We start from the raw sequence: 16,271 nt of genomic DNA on the forward strand, positions 1-16,271 counted from the left end.
GAGCCGAGGGAGAGGAGAGAATTAAGCACTTGCCTCAAGTCCGAGAGAATGCCACCCTTGCGACTGGGCCTCCTGATCTTCGCCTCTTCACTTTGCGTAAGCGTCACCACACCCTTCCTCTTGTCATCCTTCATTGCTTGGATTTCCAAATACTTGAAGATGTGCACTCGGCCCCGGGTGCATAGCTGCATGTGTTTTGGGGAAGCATCATGGAAAGAGAGGAGAGGATATGACAACATGGCAGGCAGTGCTGGTCAAATAGAAATGTTATTTCAGATGGTGACTCAATCTCCAGAATGAAAGGGGAAAATGTATCTCAAGTTATAAAAATCAGAGTTATTCCACTTCCCAAGCAACATATTTTTTTATTATACACTATTTCATGTTGTTATTTCATCAACTATTTGAAATAACATTTCATGGTTACAATTAAAGGCAAAGCACTAACAGCCAACAAAAAAATTCTCTTCCAGCTCATGTTGCAATTTTTGACTCACCTATAATTGACCTTATGAATGTTTTTCTAGCACATTTAATAATTTAAACATATTAATATAAACAGACAAACCATCATAATCTCTCAGATGAGGTAACCAAAAAATATGCAAGTTCTGTTTTCAAATTTTGCCCTTACAGCGATCTACAGAAGAGGATGCGAGCCAAGTTTACCCAAAAGTAAGCAAATATTTTTGCTGCATTTCATAATGAAATCAATCGCCAATTGTCTTCAATTCCAGCCTGAGAAAAAATTCTTAAAATTTCACATGGTAATATGAAGAATTAAGGGTTGCATTATTTTTAATTTAATTTAAATGAAGTTTCCATTATTATCATTTAGGCTGTAGTATGCATTCTGTTACACTGTTATAACTATTGTTTATATTTTTCGTTTCTATTCTCAGGTTCTGTTAACATTTAATTTCTTAACACACAGATGTTTACTTATAATTTAATAATGAATTTTGATCATCAACTGTATGAATTCCAATAATATACATTTATAGATTTGTTCTCCGATGGTTTGACCAATACTTTGAACTATATCTCATCTGATAAGGAACACATAAGGACTTCTATGTCCATAGTTATGTATATAGTTAATGATACAAGGATTAATTGGTAAGTCATAACAAAACAGCAGTTGAAAGAGCAAAGCTATTATGACACCATGGTTTACATTCAAGACCAATTCCTGGGATAGGATATGCAGATGTAGAATTACAGCACTATGGAAAGGGAGGATGACAGAAATCTTTATTTTACTGATAAAAGAGCACAATAAGACATAGTTTTGAAGTTGCGGAATGACACTTTGAAATCAAAATCAAGGTGGCAATGGGAAACTTCTGAGCAACTCCATTCTTTGCAGACATGAGCCTTTCCGCTTCTGAAAAAATCAAACTCTCAAGAGACAGTAGTTTCAGAAGCTGTTAAAAAAGCTGTCAACTATAAGAGTTGTCCATTGCAATATTACTGAAAATGAATTGGAGGACATGATTTTCAGACTCTTACAGGCTTTGGCAACAATTATTTCTCACATTTCCACTGTAAAAACGCAATTTATTGCCTAGTTTACATTGCTGATATATGCCAGAAATACTTCAGCACAAAATCTAGAATAATTATTTTTCCCAAAATATGCTTGTGACTTTTGTGTGCTCCATGAAAAATCTGGGGTCAGCGTATGGTAATTCATTCCCTGGCATGGCATTGATGCCATTTTAGACATTCAAGAGCACATAAACATCATAATGTAAGTTAAAAATGTTATATGAAAAATGAAATTCCAACTGTGCATAAAATGTTGTCTATGAACCAGTTCTGAAATGCAAAGAACATTTAGCTACCAGAAATTCAAAGTCATATTTGTGACATTTATGGAGATAACATAATTGAGAGATTCAAATGAGTCCAACTGTTTAATGAAGGCAATATATGTATGCCAGATAATGAATTAAGTGGATTGTCTGACTGTTTTTTGTGGATGAAGATTGGGCATAAAGCATTTTCTTCTCCTGACCTTAGGCCACAATTTCGACCACCCCTTTTCAGCCCATACCTTACACCAAGCAATTTTCTTGCATTCCCACACCTGAAATCCTGCCTGGTTGGTCGGTGGTTTCATTTACAAAATGAGATCAAAGAAGTCATTAGCATGATGGGGTTTGTATTTGGAGACAGGATCTTCATGCAATGAAGAGATTCAACATCTGGTGCCCCTGTAGTACAAGTGCCTCTAAACGGCAGGCAATATGTCAAAAAAGTAAAGAAAGGTGTGAAAATTAACAAGGAATAACTACAGTATTAAAATTATAGTCTTTGTTTTTTTCATAATATCCCATCAGATATAATATCCCATCCTTTCTGGATATCCCTCAAGTATAACCTTGGTTTTTTTTTTGGTTGAACGAAGAATGAAGTAAATGCATTTCAGAAAATCCTTCTAGGTGATAACAACATACTATCAACATCATTCACTGAATAGCAATATTCTACATGTTTTTTTACATGCACTTGAGATAAATACTCTTGAGAGTTTCAGAACCAGTGCTAAGGTTCAATATACTGGTTAAATGGTTTTTAAGTCCAAAACATCAAGCTCCAAGTTAGTTTCTTTTACTAGAGTGAGTCAAAAGGAGATAATGGAAAAAGTAATAGGATCTTACACAGGCAGGTGGCGTGACAAGTGGGTTATCCCCAAGGTCCAATGAGACAAGGGTTGTCATTTTCCTCATCTCCACTGGAAGAACGGATATGCGGTTTTCACTCACATCTAACCGGACCAGCCGGAGAGTGGTGATTTCTGAAAAGAAATGGTGGCAAGAGAAACATGGGATGATCAGTTTTAGCAGTCAATAGTAACATTCAATATTATGATCAAAAATAAATTGAATAAACATTGAGTTGTTAAGAAAAAAATCAAAAGCAGCTAGAATCAGATAATCTGATAAAATGACAAGCTCCAGTCGCATGTTTGGGAGCAATTTTAACTGATTAGCTAAAGTTTCATTCAAAAATGAAGTGATAATTCAATACAAATGAAAGAGATGATATGGAAATAAACACACAAGGGAAAGATTAACTACAACTTATGGCGTATATTTTATTATTAGAGAAACGAGAAGATATGAAATGAAGCCAAAAAAGTTTAAAACGAAAACAAAAAAACTTGATAGCATAATAGGGATTGGTTTAGATGCATATTTGTTTACCTTCTGAAAAACTGAACTGTTTTTATAATACCTTACAGTCCATGCCATTACAGCAGCTATGCTGTTGTATTCCATTAGACCAGCAACAAAACACTGACTACACTTTTTATCGAACAACTCAGATAGGATAAATTATCGGGTATTCCTTGTATGTGCTACCACATATCCCTTCCTTTCAGGTCTGGTCACAGAGCTGACAGAAAGAGATGACTTACCTACAGGGAGGTATGAGAGGAGGTTCCGTCGAAGTCGGAGGGATCGTAAGGAGAGGAGTTGTCCCATATGGGGTGGGAGGGAGGCGATCTCGTTGCAGTCGGCATCCAACTCGGCGAGAGTGGCACCCAGGCGAGGAAGGTCCAGAGGCAGTGCGCTGAGCTTATTGTTGGCCACACGTAAGACTTTCAAGGGCAGCGAACACAGGCCCCCGGGGAGGTGTGTCAGCTGGTTGCGACTGTGAGGAAGACAATGAATGAGGCTCATTCTAACAAGACATAATTTTGTTTAGGAGGCGTCAACGAGAAAGGTATGACAAAAATGAAGTAATTGCGGCCCATTCCACTGATAAATACATGGACTATGGGGAATTACTGCCACACACTTGCTCTGAAAGTTAACATTTAACCCTACAGGTATAAGTGCCAGAGTCACTGTTAGCGATGCTGATGAATTTTCCCAAAAATGCTTGTGCCACTCCAGGGCAACTCTTTTCTCGACTGCTTTAAATGTAAATATGAATTAAAAAAGTCTTATTTTTATGCTACATTCTCGTTTTTTTGGACCTCATTACAAAAGTTTCATCAACTTTCACCAAATTATTATAAATAATAATGTTTTTACACAAATTTTTATAAATTATGCATTTCTCTTCAAAAGAACCCAGCAATTTTTGCACAAAATTAAGCAATGAAGCAGGTGAATAACAAAAATTTTAAATAAATTTTATATAAAACATATTAACAAAGTACGTTAACTATTTAAGGGCTTGAATACTATTGTGAAAGATAATGATATTACACCACAAATTAAAAACCAGCCAAAAATCCATAAAATTGCAAACTTAATCAATAAAGTGCACTTCTAATCCATAGAACTCATCAGTTAACTGCTGAAGAAGTTGATTTTGATGGTGTGTAAAGCATTTTGTGACTCTAATTTCCATCACCATACACCATTTACCCATAGATTAGTGTACTACATCCCTCCCTTCTTTCTCAAATAAATGCTGATTGCTAAATCACTCTGCACATTTTTAAAATCCTCTTCTGGCACTTCTATCCAAAAAGAGGCACTAACAGACGTCCACTTACCTAAGGTCGAGGTAGGTGAGTGTTTGCAGCTGTACCACTGATTGGGGAAGTGAGCGTATTGCATTGTGGTACAGGTCCAATCGTTCAAGTGATGCAAATTCCGTGACATCCCGTGGCAGTTCAGAGAACCGATTTTTTGAGAGATCTGAAAATTTAAAAAAAACAGAATGGTAAATTTGATTACAAGCCAACATAATCCAAAGCAGACGTATTTTTTTCATTAATGTACAATGTACATAAAATGAAGATGCATGACTCAGAATGGGAAAAATAATCATGCTGATAAGTTAAATAATAAGGTCTAATTTACATAATGATTACATTTAAACTACTTCATAGGATACATCAGGATGACAAACAGTAGCCGTCTGAAAATAGTTTATGGTACCATGTACAAAAGGGTAAATAATATTCTACAATATTAACTTTCCTATTCCTTCTAAAAATACAGTAAATAGGACTGCTACACCAAGGCCACGGCTTCAATTCAATTGATACAATAAACTTATTGGAAATGATAGCCAAATCAATGGGCACAACAGAGTTCAGTTCACACTCCTGACTTAATTAATAATCAAAAGAGGAAGGCAAGTGTGAATGTCGAGATGTTGAGCACAAAAAAAGTATTCAATTTGGTGACAATTTACCGCATTCCAATTTAATAAGGTAACGAGTTATGTGAAGGAAAAGAACTGGTTTTAACCTGCCCCCAGGTAAGTTGTATCATTGGAGCTAATTACATATTTAATCAGAACTTTATCTGAGGCACGAAATAGGTTCATCCTCCTTACACTCCTCCACAAAACCAATTGAGATTAAAAAATGCGACCTTAGAGGAGAGGCATGAAAACAGAAAAAATAAGCACCTTCAATCCACCTAGTAACAAAAAGTGGAAGGAAGAATGTTTAGCAGGCAATTAATACAGAATGGAAGTATTGAACTAGACATCCACAAAAAAAGATATTTCCTTTAAGGACACTCATGCACCGACATACACATGATGGGAATATTCTCCATTTGGGTGTTTCACCATTGATGGTGAAAGTTGATAAGCACACAAGTGGAGTCCAAGAATAATTGAGACGATACTCAAGTATGTGATCGTAAATAGTTGTTCACATACTCAGGAGATAGGAATGTTTGAGGAAAGAGGAGATAATCTTATTGGTCAAATAAGAGTAACATGTGGAAAATAGGTCTTTATACTGGGTTTACGCACACCTTCAGTATTGACGAAATATTAACTCTGCAAAAAATCGAAATAAAGCATAGGATGTCTCTCTGAATACCCTAATGGCCCTACCTAATGATGTATGGCAGGAGGTGTGGGTGCCATTGGATGAACAAATTGAGGGAAATCAGTACCAGCCCTAAGAAAACGACAACCGTTTAAATTTCTGTTATCATTTCATTTGTTAGAGGAAAAAATGAACACTTTATCTAATGGTTTTGGCATACATTTATCCAATATTGTATATGCATTACACTTGGAAAATTTAATTTTGGCAGCTAAATAATTATTTGCAGATTAGGAGAGAACACGCCCACTCAATTTTTTCAAATATTCTTATCCTGTGTTAATCAATGCATCCATTTCTCCGGTATTTTGTAGTGTAGGTCTGGAAGCATCGCAGCGCTAAGTTTTATGTTCGAATCGCTATCTTTTAAAGAATCACTGGGTGCCATCATCGATCTTCACACGCGCGCTATCGCTACTTGTGACGCGATCATCCCCCGTATCAACAGTCTGCGATCAATGGATCTCGCGACTCAGGTCCGATGCCCCTTCGTGGCATTCGGTATCGCCATGTTTCGGATTTTGTAGCGCGACCATTGAAGAACGACGATAAAATATGCGTTTCGCATCGTGTATATAACAATAGCGATAATGCGTTACGAAGATGGCTGCTGCATGTTGAACCTTTTGGTTCTCAAGAATGAAACACTCCTCAGTAGGTTCCTAAATAATATTCTGGACGGAAAGAATGTAAAACCCAAAGCCGTACACTTTCTTTATCTATTTATTTTAATATTCTGGACAGTTACCATAAACGGGGTCTTACAAAATACATGGTTACAACTGACGGAGCAATTCCTAACCGACCTGGAAATTCTATCGCTTACCTAATTTCAGCATCGCATAAGAAGAACATAATTCGTTAAGCATGCCCTCTGACATTAAAGATGCATTTCAGTAAGAGGTCATCAATGCATTGCGTTTGGGCCAATTCCACGCTCCATGTAACCCGAGAAACGCATGGAGCATGCGTTTCTCGGTTTACATGGAACGCATTTCAGCATGGCTCGGAGTAAGGTTGCCATTGTGGTCATAATTTTCGGCCGCGAGCACCCAATTACATTAGCAATTGGAAATAGGGCAAGGAGAGAGAAACCAGTCATAAATATGGCAAAATTATAGCACACTATATCTCACGTACCTAAACCATCTAAATCTACCTAAATCTAGTAGATTACGAGTGCATTGACATTTTCCATAATATGCAATTTGCTGTCATCACTCTCATTAATGCGACTGTAAAAAATTATATCTTTAATCCCTTATTGCCTTACGCTATTTTCCAAGTCACTTAACACTCTCTCACTGACTAGTTAAATGAACGTAACTCATTTATAATACGGCATTTTTTCTGCCTTTCCAAGGAGTAAAGCAAGACAAGGCATTCACATAAAATTTACTTCTCAACTAACGCGAAGCTTTCCTAGTTTCCAGCTATCTCACGAAATTTCTTAGAAACACGTCTTCCTAAAGTTCAATATTTGGCTGAGCCCCTATTACATCTTTTTCCATCTCTCGTGGATAGGAATGGATTTATTAAACTTTCAATTTGGAGGAGAGAGAGAGAAGATTTTGTCGTAATTTAAGAAAATAATTAACATAAGACAACACCAATATTTTTCATCTAAGGATTTAAATGTTTGTATTCACAAAATTTCACACTTCTTGATTTTGATGTAACTTCTTAAGAGGAAAGAATGACATACCTGTATCGACGCCTTGTCGCTGCACGCCAAAAATACTAGGGAAATCCCGTGTCCTGACGAATTAATTCTATTGAGATCATGTTATTATTATTAGGTAATCTACAGAATAAGGTAGGTTTTTGGATGGACATAATTACTAATTAAATAATTTGTGACCCCTAGCAAAACACAACATCCTACTCTACATCAGGTCCCTCTTCAGCTCTGAGTACTTCCTTCCTCCCTTCTTCCCGTCCAACATCCCTATCCTGTTCCTTCTCTTTCCTCGTTTGCCTAACATTCTCCCCTCAATTAGAGTCTTCAACATCCCACTGCCGGTCAATACCCCCTTCATCCACTTTTCCTGCATCCTACAAAAGTGGGCGTTGGATGAATGGTTGAGGAGGGGTTGCGGGTCCGCTACCATTCCGAGAGTCGTTAGTATTATCATCTGAGGTAATTTACTTTTTTATTGCCATTTATTTTTTTTTAACTACACGTCTTGCTTAAAAAATGGGTCGCGGTAGTCCAAGGGTAGAGCGTTGGACTACAGACCGGAGGGTCCGGGGTCGATTCCCGGGGAAGCCTCTCTGGGCAATTGCAGCTCCACCCAAAATATGTTATTTTTCGGGTACCAGATCTTCCCGGGGAAACCATAACCGGGACAGGGAAAGGAACTGGCCCCTGATGTATGAATTTCACACGCCGTCGGACTTAGTACTGGATGAACTCTACCAAACCGACCTTCGGGTTGATTACTGTCTTCATGGTTTATCTTTAAAAAACGTGCAGAGAAAATACTGACGAAGATAAAAAAAAACATCTTCCTCCTTTTACTAAGACGGAAATGAATGCAAAGAAAAATCACCATAATGATACGCTTGCTTATTTTCACGCAATATTGGAAAGGGGAGACAGCGTAAATAAAATGAGATCATAAATATTAAACAGACCTATCTAATAGAACTCGGAATGTTTCAGAATGGCAAGGTGAACTTCCCGCCATTTACATAGGCATTGCGAGATTACCGTTCTGAACATTTTTTCTAATTCTAAATCTGAATAAAATTCGTTAAAAATTTCCTAATAACGCTACCCTACTCTGTGAAATTTATGACTGCCAGATATCTTAGCGGGAGATTCAGGGAAATCGAATTTGGTAATAGGCGAGCATAATAACAATTAGGCAATAAATATACATAAAATTTGAATATTTTAACGATAAAACGCATAAAAATGTCCACGGGTATAGTATTACATCTGTCCTGAACGGCTTTATCGGACCATTTGAACGAAGAATCGAAAGTGTATAGCAACCCTGATTCTTCCAAGCTCCTAAAAACTCGGAAACTGCCCTTTATCAATCTTCTTATCTGAAAAGTATGGTAGGTATATTCCCCGAAACCCCCATCGCGTAGCACTTCCCCTAAGCTGGCACGCGAGAAGATTTATTTTCTTTAATCTACGAGAAACATCCCTATTATCGTCGGAAAAGCCAACGGGAAAAAACAGCGACCACTCCCAAGTCGAATCTCCTCCTACTCTCGGGTCGTCTGACGAAGAAAACGGGAAACGCAGTCGAAAGCACGATAGTCACGCTATTGGAGTGAGGAGGAGAACCGAACCCAACCCCCCCATCCCCCTTTTCGAAAAGGCGACGCCGAAATCACTAATACGAAGCGTCTGAGAGACACCATCGCCGAGACGATGTTATGGCGCCGGACGACCGTGAAAAAACCCATGGGGTGGAAGGGGAAGAAAGGGGAGGAGAGAAAGTGGGGGGGACAAGTGCTAACGGCTGAAGCCAGGGACCGCCACCGCCGCGGAATGGGGAGGGCATACGGAAAAAGGGGTGGCCATTTATTTGTAAATGGTCGGGACGGGCGTGATCTTTCTCCCTGCACACACACGCCAGGAACCTTCCTCCCTCCCCCTTCGAACCCCTCCTCCTCCTCTCCCCTTTTAAGGACAAGGGAATGGATGGTGTCCTAAAAGGTTCGCGTCTCCCAAGTTTGGGGCCGGCGGCGCTGTGGTCGGCGGCGACAAAGGCGACGCGTAATACGCAAGAATAGACTCCCTCCCTCCTTCCCGTCAGCTCGGCAACAATCAACACCCCCCCCTCCACTCACCGCACTGGAGTCAAACCCACCCCATAAAACCCCGTCATTTCCTCCTCTCTTAAGAAAGACCAAGACCCGAAAAACTTCCTCCCTCGGAATTCACAACGAAGGCGGAACCCCTTCCCTTTGCCGGCGCGCGGCGGAAACGAGAACACCTTCCCGGAGTCTCGTAATTGGATCGGGTAAAACTTCACATTCGGCGTCACGAGCCGATATGACGTACGTCATTATTCACACAGTAAACTCACGTGGGTAAGAATTCAGTAAAGACCACGAAATTCGGGGAAAAAATAATCCTCCCTGATTTTTGTTCAATCCCCGTCCAAAAGCGACGTGAAGTTATGAATGGACGTTTTCCACTTCCTCATCCCTGCTGTAACACTCGGTCACGCCAAAGTTGATCACTCCAAGCTAAAATGACATCAAATTTCTCCCAACATTATCCTCCAAATACCGAAGGAAATTTCTTTCGCAAATAGCTGAAATACAAGCTCGATTGTTTAAAACATTATTACCCCAGGCCGCGATACAAAACCAGTCGTACGCCTGCAACGAAACAACATCTTCAATCCCTAGCGATTAATATTGAAGCAGTTAATTAACAGCACAGGGAAGCGCCTGTGATTTACCCCTTCGGTCGCATAAACTGTGACCTCTCGTATGGCCTAACTTACGCTTCCTCTCCTCAACCAGGGAGCGTAAAAAAGATGTCGTGACGGTAGAACTACTTAAAGTATATCACATACTTCATACTTGAACGATAGTCATACGAAAAAGGACGGTGCACAGAGAGACAACTCTTAGTTTTTATTTACGGAGTATGAGGGAATATTAGATCCATTATTATCCATACTACCGATATTAAAAAATATATAGAGGTTTGTTTATAAAGGAGAAGATGTCGGTCGCTAATTCCTTTAACTTATAATGCTTGTTTTTTTTGTAATCATCTGTTTTGCAATTAATACCCAGACGATAGTGTCAACCCTTTTGCTAAAAGTTTACATTAACTTTATTCCCTTGCCATATACTATACTGTAATACTTACTTTACCTCAACTCCGTCATAATAAGTTGATTATAGACAGCAAACAAAAATGTAAATTTTTAAACACTTTCCCGAAAATAATATGGGATTTATAAAAAAATACTTCGGCTCGAAAACTTGGTCGTTGAAGCGAGATGACAGATGTAAAATTGGAGGCTTTTGAAATATGGGTGTGGAGAAGGATGGAGAGGGTGAAGTGATCAGAAAGGAAAACAAACGTAGAAGTGTTATTCATGGTGAGGGAGGAGAGGGTATTGTTGGGAGATATCCAAAGGAGGAAGGCAAGATGGAATCAGAGCATTTTGATTGGCAATGCGATGTAGAAGACTCCAACAGAAATGAGGATAATTAGGTAAAGGAGGAAGAGGCAGAAAGAGGATAGGGCATTTTGGGCGGAATGGATGGAGGAAGGAAGTATGCGGAATTGAAGAAGGGTTTATCACAGTATCGGATGCCTGGTCGCGTTTTGCTAGGAGAGGCAGGGGAATCATCGTTGGACGGTTGTACCTTACACGGTAGAATACTAACAACTTATGATAAAGAGACTTCGACAATATATCTGTCGAACTTTAGGAAGTAAATAAGCTCGTTTAATTTAGCTCTCACTGTAGTGAACTTTTTATTATATCATTCAAAAATTACAATTGGAACAATTACCACCAGTCTAGAGCCAAATGTTATATTTTTGGCCTGAACAATTAATATCAATTATCAATTGAATCAATAAACTACGACAGTTTATCCTTAACTCTACCCTTCCCATCTTTTTAATGATTCCTTTCTTCGCATTCCTGTCCTTTTTCTGTTCGAAGATTAATATCACGCGAGAGCACAAGGGTCAACTACTTGATTTAAAACTGTTAATTATGACCTCATTTTCATTCGTCCCGAATAAGATTCGTTACTAATTTGATCAGATGCCTCAAGATATTCGCAAATGTACACCACTAGCTTCGAAATCTCACGTTATTAATTAAGATTTTTAAGCTGATTCTGATTGTTTTTACTACACTCGATATTTGGAAAGATAATAATGTAACCGAGGTGATCTACTGAATAAGTTACGGTGACATAATCTGAATCGATTATGTTCTTCGATAATCCGATTCAAGAGCGGGAGACGAAAGTCTGGAGTAGTTTCGTCGAAACTTTCATTTTGAGAATAAACTTAAGGACCTAACTAATGAAAATACTTTAAGCTTACTATACAGCAATCTAATAAATGTTGAGTTGCGTCAAAGACAATCTGCTGAAGTAAATTCCAGAAAACATACCAAACGAATTATTTGAGCCGCTTTCAATTCACCTTTCGAGCATTCACTTGAAAAGTCATATGTACGACGGCTCTTTTTCCTACATCCTTGGCCGTAATACAAAGGTCTCATTTCCAGCAGTATTCTCCTGTTGCTGACATAAAAGGTACTCGAGATGTCATATTTCTTTAGCAAAAGTGCCATTTGGAATTCGCGATAAAATCTCTGAGCTCGCTGGCGTAAAAAAATAATATCAAAACTCATATCAAATTTTTGTGAAGACTTGCGCGGAATGCTGTGAATGAATGAATTTTTACTTAGGATTCCATATGCGTATAGCATCATTGAAAGTATTTTAATAAAACATGATCATTTCGACAAGAAAGACGGTTAAAACTCAGTATTTGATATGAGCTTTCAACCACCAAAAAGAAAAAAAAGCACCAATGATGGTCAACAATTGGGGGAAGGAGTATGATTGGACCAATAAGGTCATACTGGATCCGAGTCCATGTATACGAAAAGGAATGGTAGAACGGATTACACGTCACCTCAAGAAGCCGACTGGGACTCCGGCGATTTTTTAATTGGCGTGATTTTATAAACATTATACGAGGGTGAAATCTCGAACATATATGTATTCATATTTATTACAAATTTGCTTAAATGAAACCAGTAGTTTTCTTGACAATTTAAGGCGAATTTTGTTTTGTTTGGTTGATGGAGAAGAGTATCTATCGTGACGTCAGGCTTAATCTAGGCTCCTGTTACATAAATTTGTTGAAAAACAAATATTATTAGAACTCGATTCTGATCCTGGTGGAAAATCGGATTTTGTATTAGGGAGGCGAGGGACGAGCCCCCCCCCCCTCCCCACCAGTCACATCAGGATCTCCCCGGACATCCTGTCGTTAACAACCCCAAGCATTGTCCGCCGTCGCTTCATCGTTTTAAAAAAAGGAAAAAACTGACGCGCTTCGTTCAGGTAACTCCATCGAATCGAAAAGTGAGCCTCGCAAAGAGGTTTGATACCTTTGCGTTCAAATGTGAGTTTGATCCTGAGGCAAGTGCAGTTTAGAGGGTGGACATGGGACCAAGAAAAGTTCCCCTCCATGAGAATATGTTTGGCTTCTATAAAGTTAATTAATACTATTCACCCTATCTTCAACAACTATCCACCAGCGAGCTTAAAATCATCTACATCAGGATGAAATCCTTCCTGAAATTCCGCCTAAAAATTAGTTCGATTAATACTAAGTTGATTTATTTTTCGGTATAAAGGTAAAAAAAAAATTATTTTCTCTCGTGTGACAACGCCTCCCCTTGATTGGTTTTCTTAATTCGCAACTGCCCTTTTTGATCTTTTGAGATGGATCCCAGACGGAATACTACTCCAGGCTCAACATCAAAATCCATCGAGTCTCACCGTAATTTCTCAGGGAACTTGACGAATTTTTACATGTAAATGAAGACAGATTTCCCCTATATTTCTATCTGTTTCCAAACAAAATTCAGAAAGGGTGATTTTTCTTATGAGGAGTGATTGCTGGTTTTTTATGGCTATGCCGTTTATTGTTACGCCTGTTTCTTTGCCAGAGGTTTCTTTTTTTTAAGGTTATGAGAGAGAGGTGACCAAGCTCCTTCGAAGGCAGCGCAGGTGGAAGCGCCACTTCCGCCGACGCCATTGTCGTCGCTTGGGCATCAATTTACATTTCCCGTCGCCGGCGTGGGCCTCCTCCTCCCCCTCCTCCGCCCTCACCCCCAACCCACTCCCCAAAGGAAAAGGACATCGTGTCGTGAAACCGTATCTTCTTTAACCTCCAGAAACACATCCATGGACACACTGGCGGGACAAGGATCACGACTGAATCCGTGCCGATTAAGGACACGATTAAGACACTTCGTAAGCGACAATGCGATATGAACAAATAGAGAAAAAGTTCATCAACCGATGGGAAAGATACGCCACGGAATTCGTAATGGCCCGAGGTATACACGCGACGGAACACACGATTAATACATAGGTGCTCCAGGCTCGACTAAGTGAGCCTCAACCGATGCCAATACACTAACCGATGCCTACACGTAAGTAAACGTCTAATTAAAATGCCTTCATCAGCACCAAAACTTACGGTAAAATGTTTACAAGACGAACATGGCATTTCGTAAAAGGCTGAAATAAAATTTATAAAATACGATACTATTTAAGGAATTTAACGAAACCTGACTCACTATTATAGGTAACCAGATATACTAGTTCACGTGTGAAGCAAAAACTCGGCAATATTTGATTGGCATCCGTCGGAAGTCCTACAAATAAACATTGTTTATTAACTGAATTATAAATAAACAAAGGGTCTTCCGCAGCTTACAATCAACAAAACTTATTTCAACATAAGTCAATCATGTTCGATTTGACACACGATGTTCCCCTCCACGACGACTTTTCTTTTGTACATATATATATATATACATATATATATACATATATATACATATATATATATACATATATATATATATACATATATATATATACATATATATATATATACATATATATATACATATATATATACATATATATATACATATATATATATATACATATATATATACATATATATATACATATATATATACATATATATATATATATACATATATATATACATATATATATACATATATATATACATATATATATATATATATATATGTGTGTGTGTGTGTGGGTCGCGGAAGTCCAGGGGGTAGAGCGTTCGACTACTGTCCAGAGGGTCCCGGGTTCGATTCCCGCGCAAGGCACTGTGGGCACCTGCAGCTCCACCCAGGCTATGTGATTTTTCGGGAACCAGATCTTCCTGGGAAACCATAACCGGCACAGGGAAAGGAACTGGCCCCCCTACCCTGATGTGTGAATTTCACACGCCGTCGGGCTTAGTACTGGGTGAACCCTACCATCACCAACTAAACCGACCTTCGGGTTGATTACTGTGTTTATGGTGTATATCTTCGAAATGGAACGCTCTTCGGCGACGCACAAATATATAAAAACACAGATGTAGATTTTTAGAATATTGAGACACAAATATATATATATATATATATAATTATATATATATATAATAATTATATATATATAATTATTTCAATATAATCAATTAATTCATACAAATGTATGCATAAATTTAAATTATTTTATAACATCACTTTTACTGAAGTCTCAAAGTCTCCGAGAGTTAACAATAGCTCACTTTGGCCATTTTGTGTCCTTCAGAGTGATCAACTTCAGATCGCTAATATGAAAATAAGGTCCCCAGGTTATAATATCGTAAAATTTGCACACATATGCGCATTGGATATGACCATGACAGTTTTGGCGTTTCCTCAGGTCGAAAGATAGTAGCTAGAACGCCTCTATCTTACACATATGATCCGCTGAGGAAAGAATTATAGACGGCAGACGCTTCTACAAAGTTTGAAACGGTATTTAACTCCCGGAAATAACACGACACATTTTTTCCGAACGAATTCGCTTCATAGATGCGGGCGAGCCCGAGTTGTAGCGACTGCATTGTCGCGACGTCAATCCATTCCGCGCCAAACAGTTTATTCGAACGCATAATAGTCGGCGCTGTAATCTACTTTCACTCAATCTATTTGTGCCCTCATTTTTCAACGTGATTAGCAAGAAGTAAGGCGAAACGTTTGAACTCTTGGTTTTCATACATGCGGCGACTATTTTAGCCAATCAGGGAAAGGCATTCGGATTTCACCGCACAGAATGCCTCTGAAATCATTTCTCCCGATCGTTAGTTCCGACAATCGCACATCACGACCCGCCAGGCTTGTTCGGATTTCGCTGCATTTTGCTTGTTTATGCGGATTGACGCCTTATTTTTTTATTTTCTCGACCGCCAAACCTCCTCTCTCAGGTCCATCCCCCTCAGGGTCACGGTCTTGGATACGCCGTGGATACACGTTCATTCAAGGGTCCATCCCTCCTCCAACATCAACGGAAAGCACTCCGCGTCTCAAAAGCGGAGGGAATTTGAAACCTCTCACGCCTTCCTCCGACTGCTTTTACCGAACGCACGCACCCACACAGTCAGTCAATCCTCTTTTCAAAGCCCACAAAAAGGGAGATCACAAAGGGAGTTGACACCTGTTGACGCAAGGTTGACGTGTTTGGGCGGGGTGGGCGGTGGGTTTCCGGCGGGGGAGGGGAGAGGCGGAGGAGGAAGGTCTGTGAGGGGGGAAGGAGGAGAGGGAGGGGGTGTGGATGTCTGCATTTTACGAAAACAAAAAAACAGCATGGGGCGGAGAGAGGCTAGACAGGGGCGACA

At 39.1% G+C, this 16,271-nt stretch overlaps 1 protein-coding gene across 1 annotated transcript in view; it reads right to left on the bottom strand.

The window, feature by feature from the left end:
* Lrch (Leucine-rich-repeats and calponin homology domain protein) overlaps positions 1-16,271 on the bottom strand; it is a 171,182-nt gene that overhangs the window by 44,460 nt on the left and 110,451 nt on the right. Inside the window, exons 2-5 of the mRNA XM_071597545.1 lie at positions 4,520-4,664; positions 3,428-3,663; positions 2,667-2,803; positions 34-185 (exon numbers count right to left, since the gene is read on the bottom strand). Coding sequence (XP_071453646.1) covers positions 34-185; positions 2,667-2,803; positions 3,428-3,663; positions 4,520-4,664 — 670 coding nt within the window. The remainder of the gene's footprint in view (positions 1-33; positions 186-2,666; positions 2,804-3,427; positions 3,664-4,519; positions 4,665-16,271) is intronic.

Source organism: Hetaerina americana, unplaced genomic scaffold, assembly GCF_022747635.1.
Source record: "Hetaerina americana unplaced genomic scaffold, ioHetAmer1.1.p SCAF_9, whole genome shotgun sequence".
NCBI lineage: Eukaryota > Metazoa > Arthropoda > Insecta > Odonata > Calopterygidae > Hetaerina > Hetaerina americana.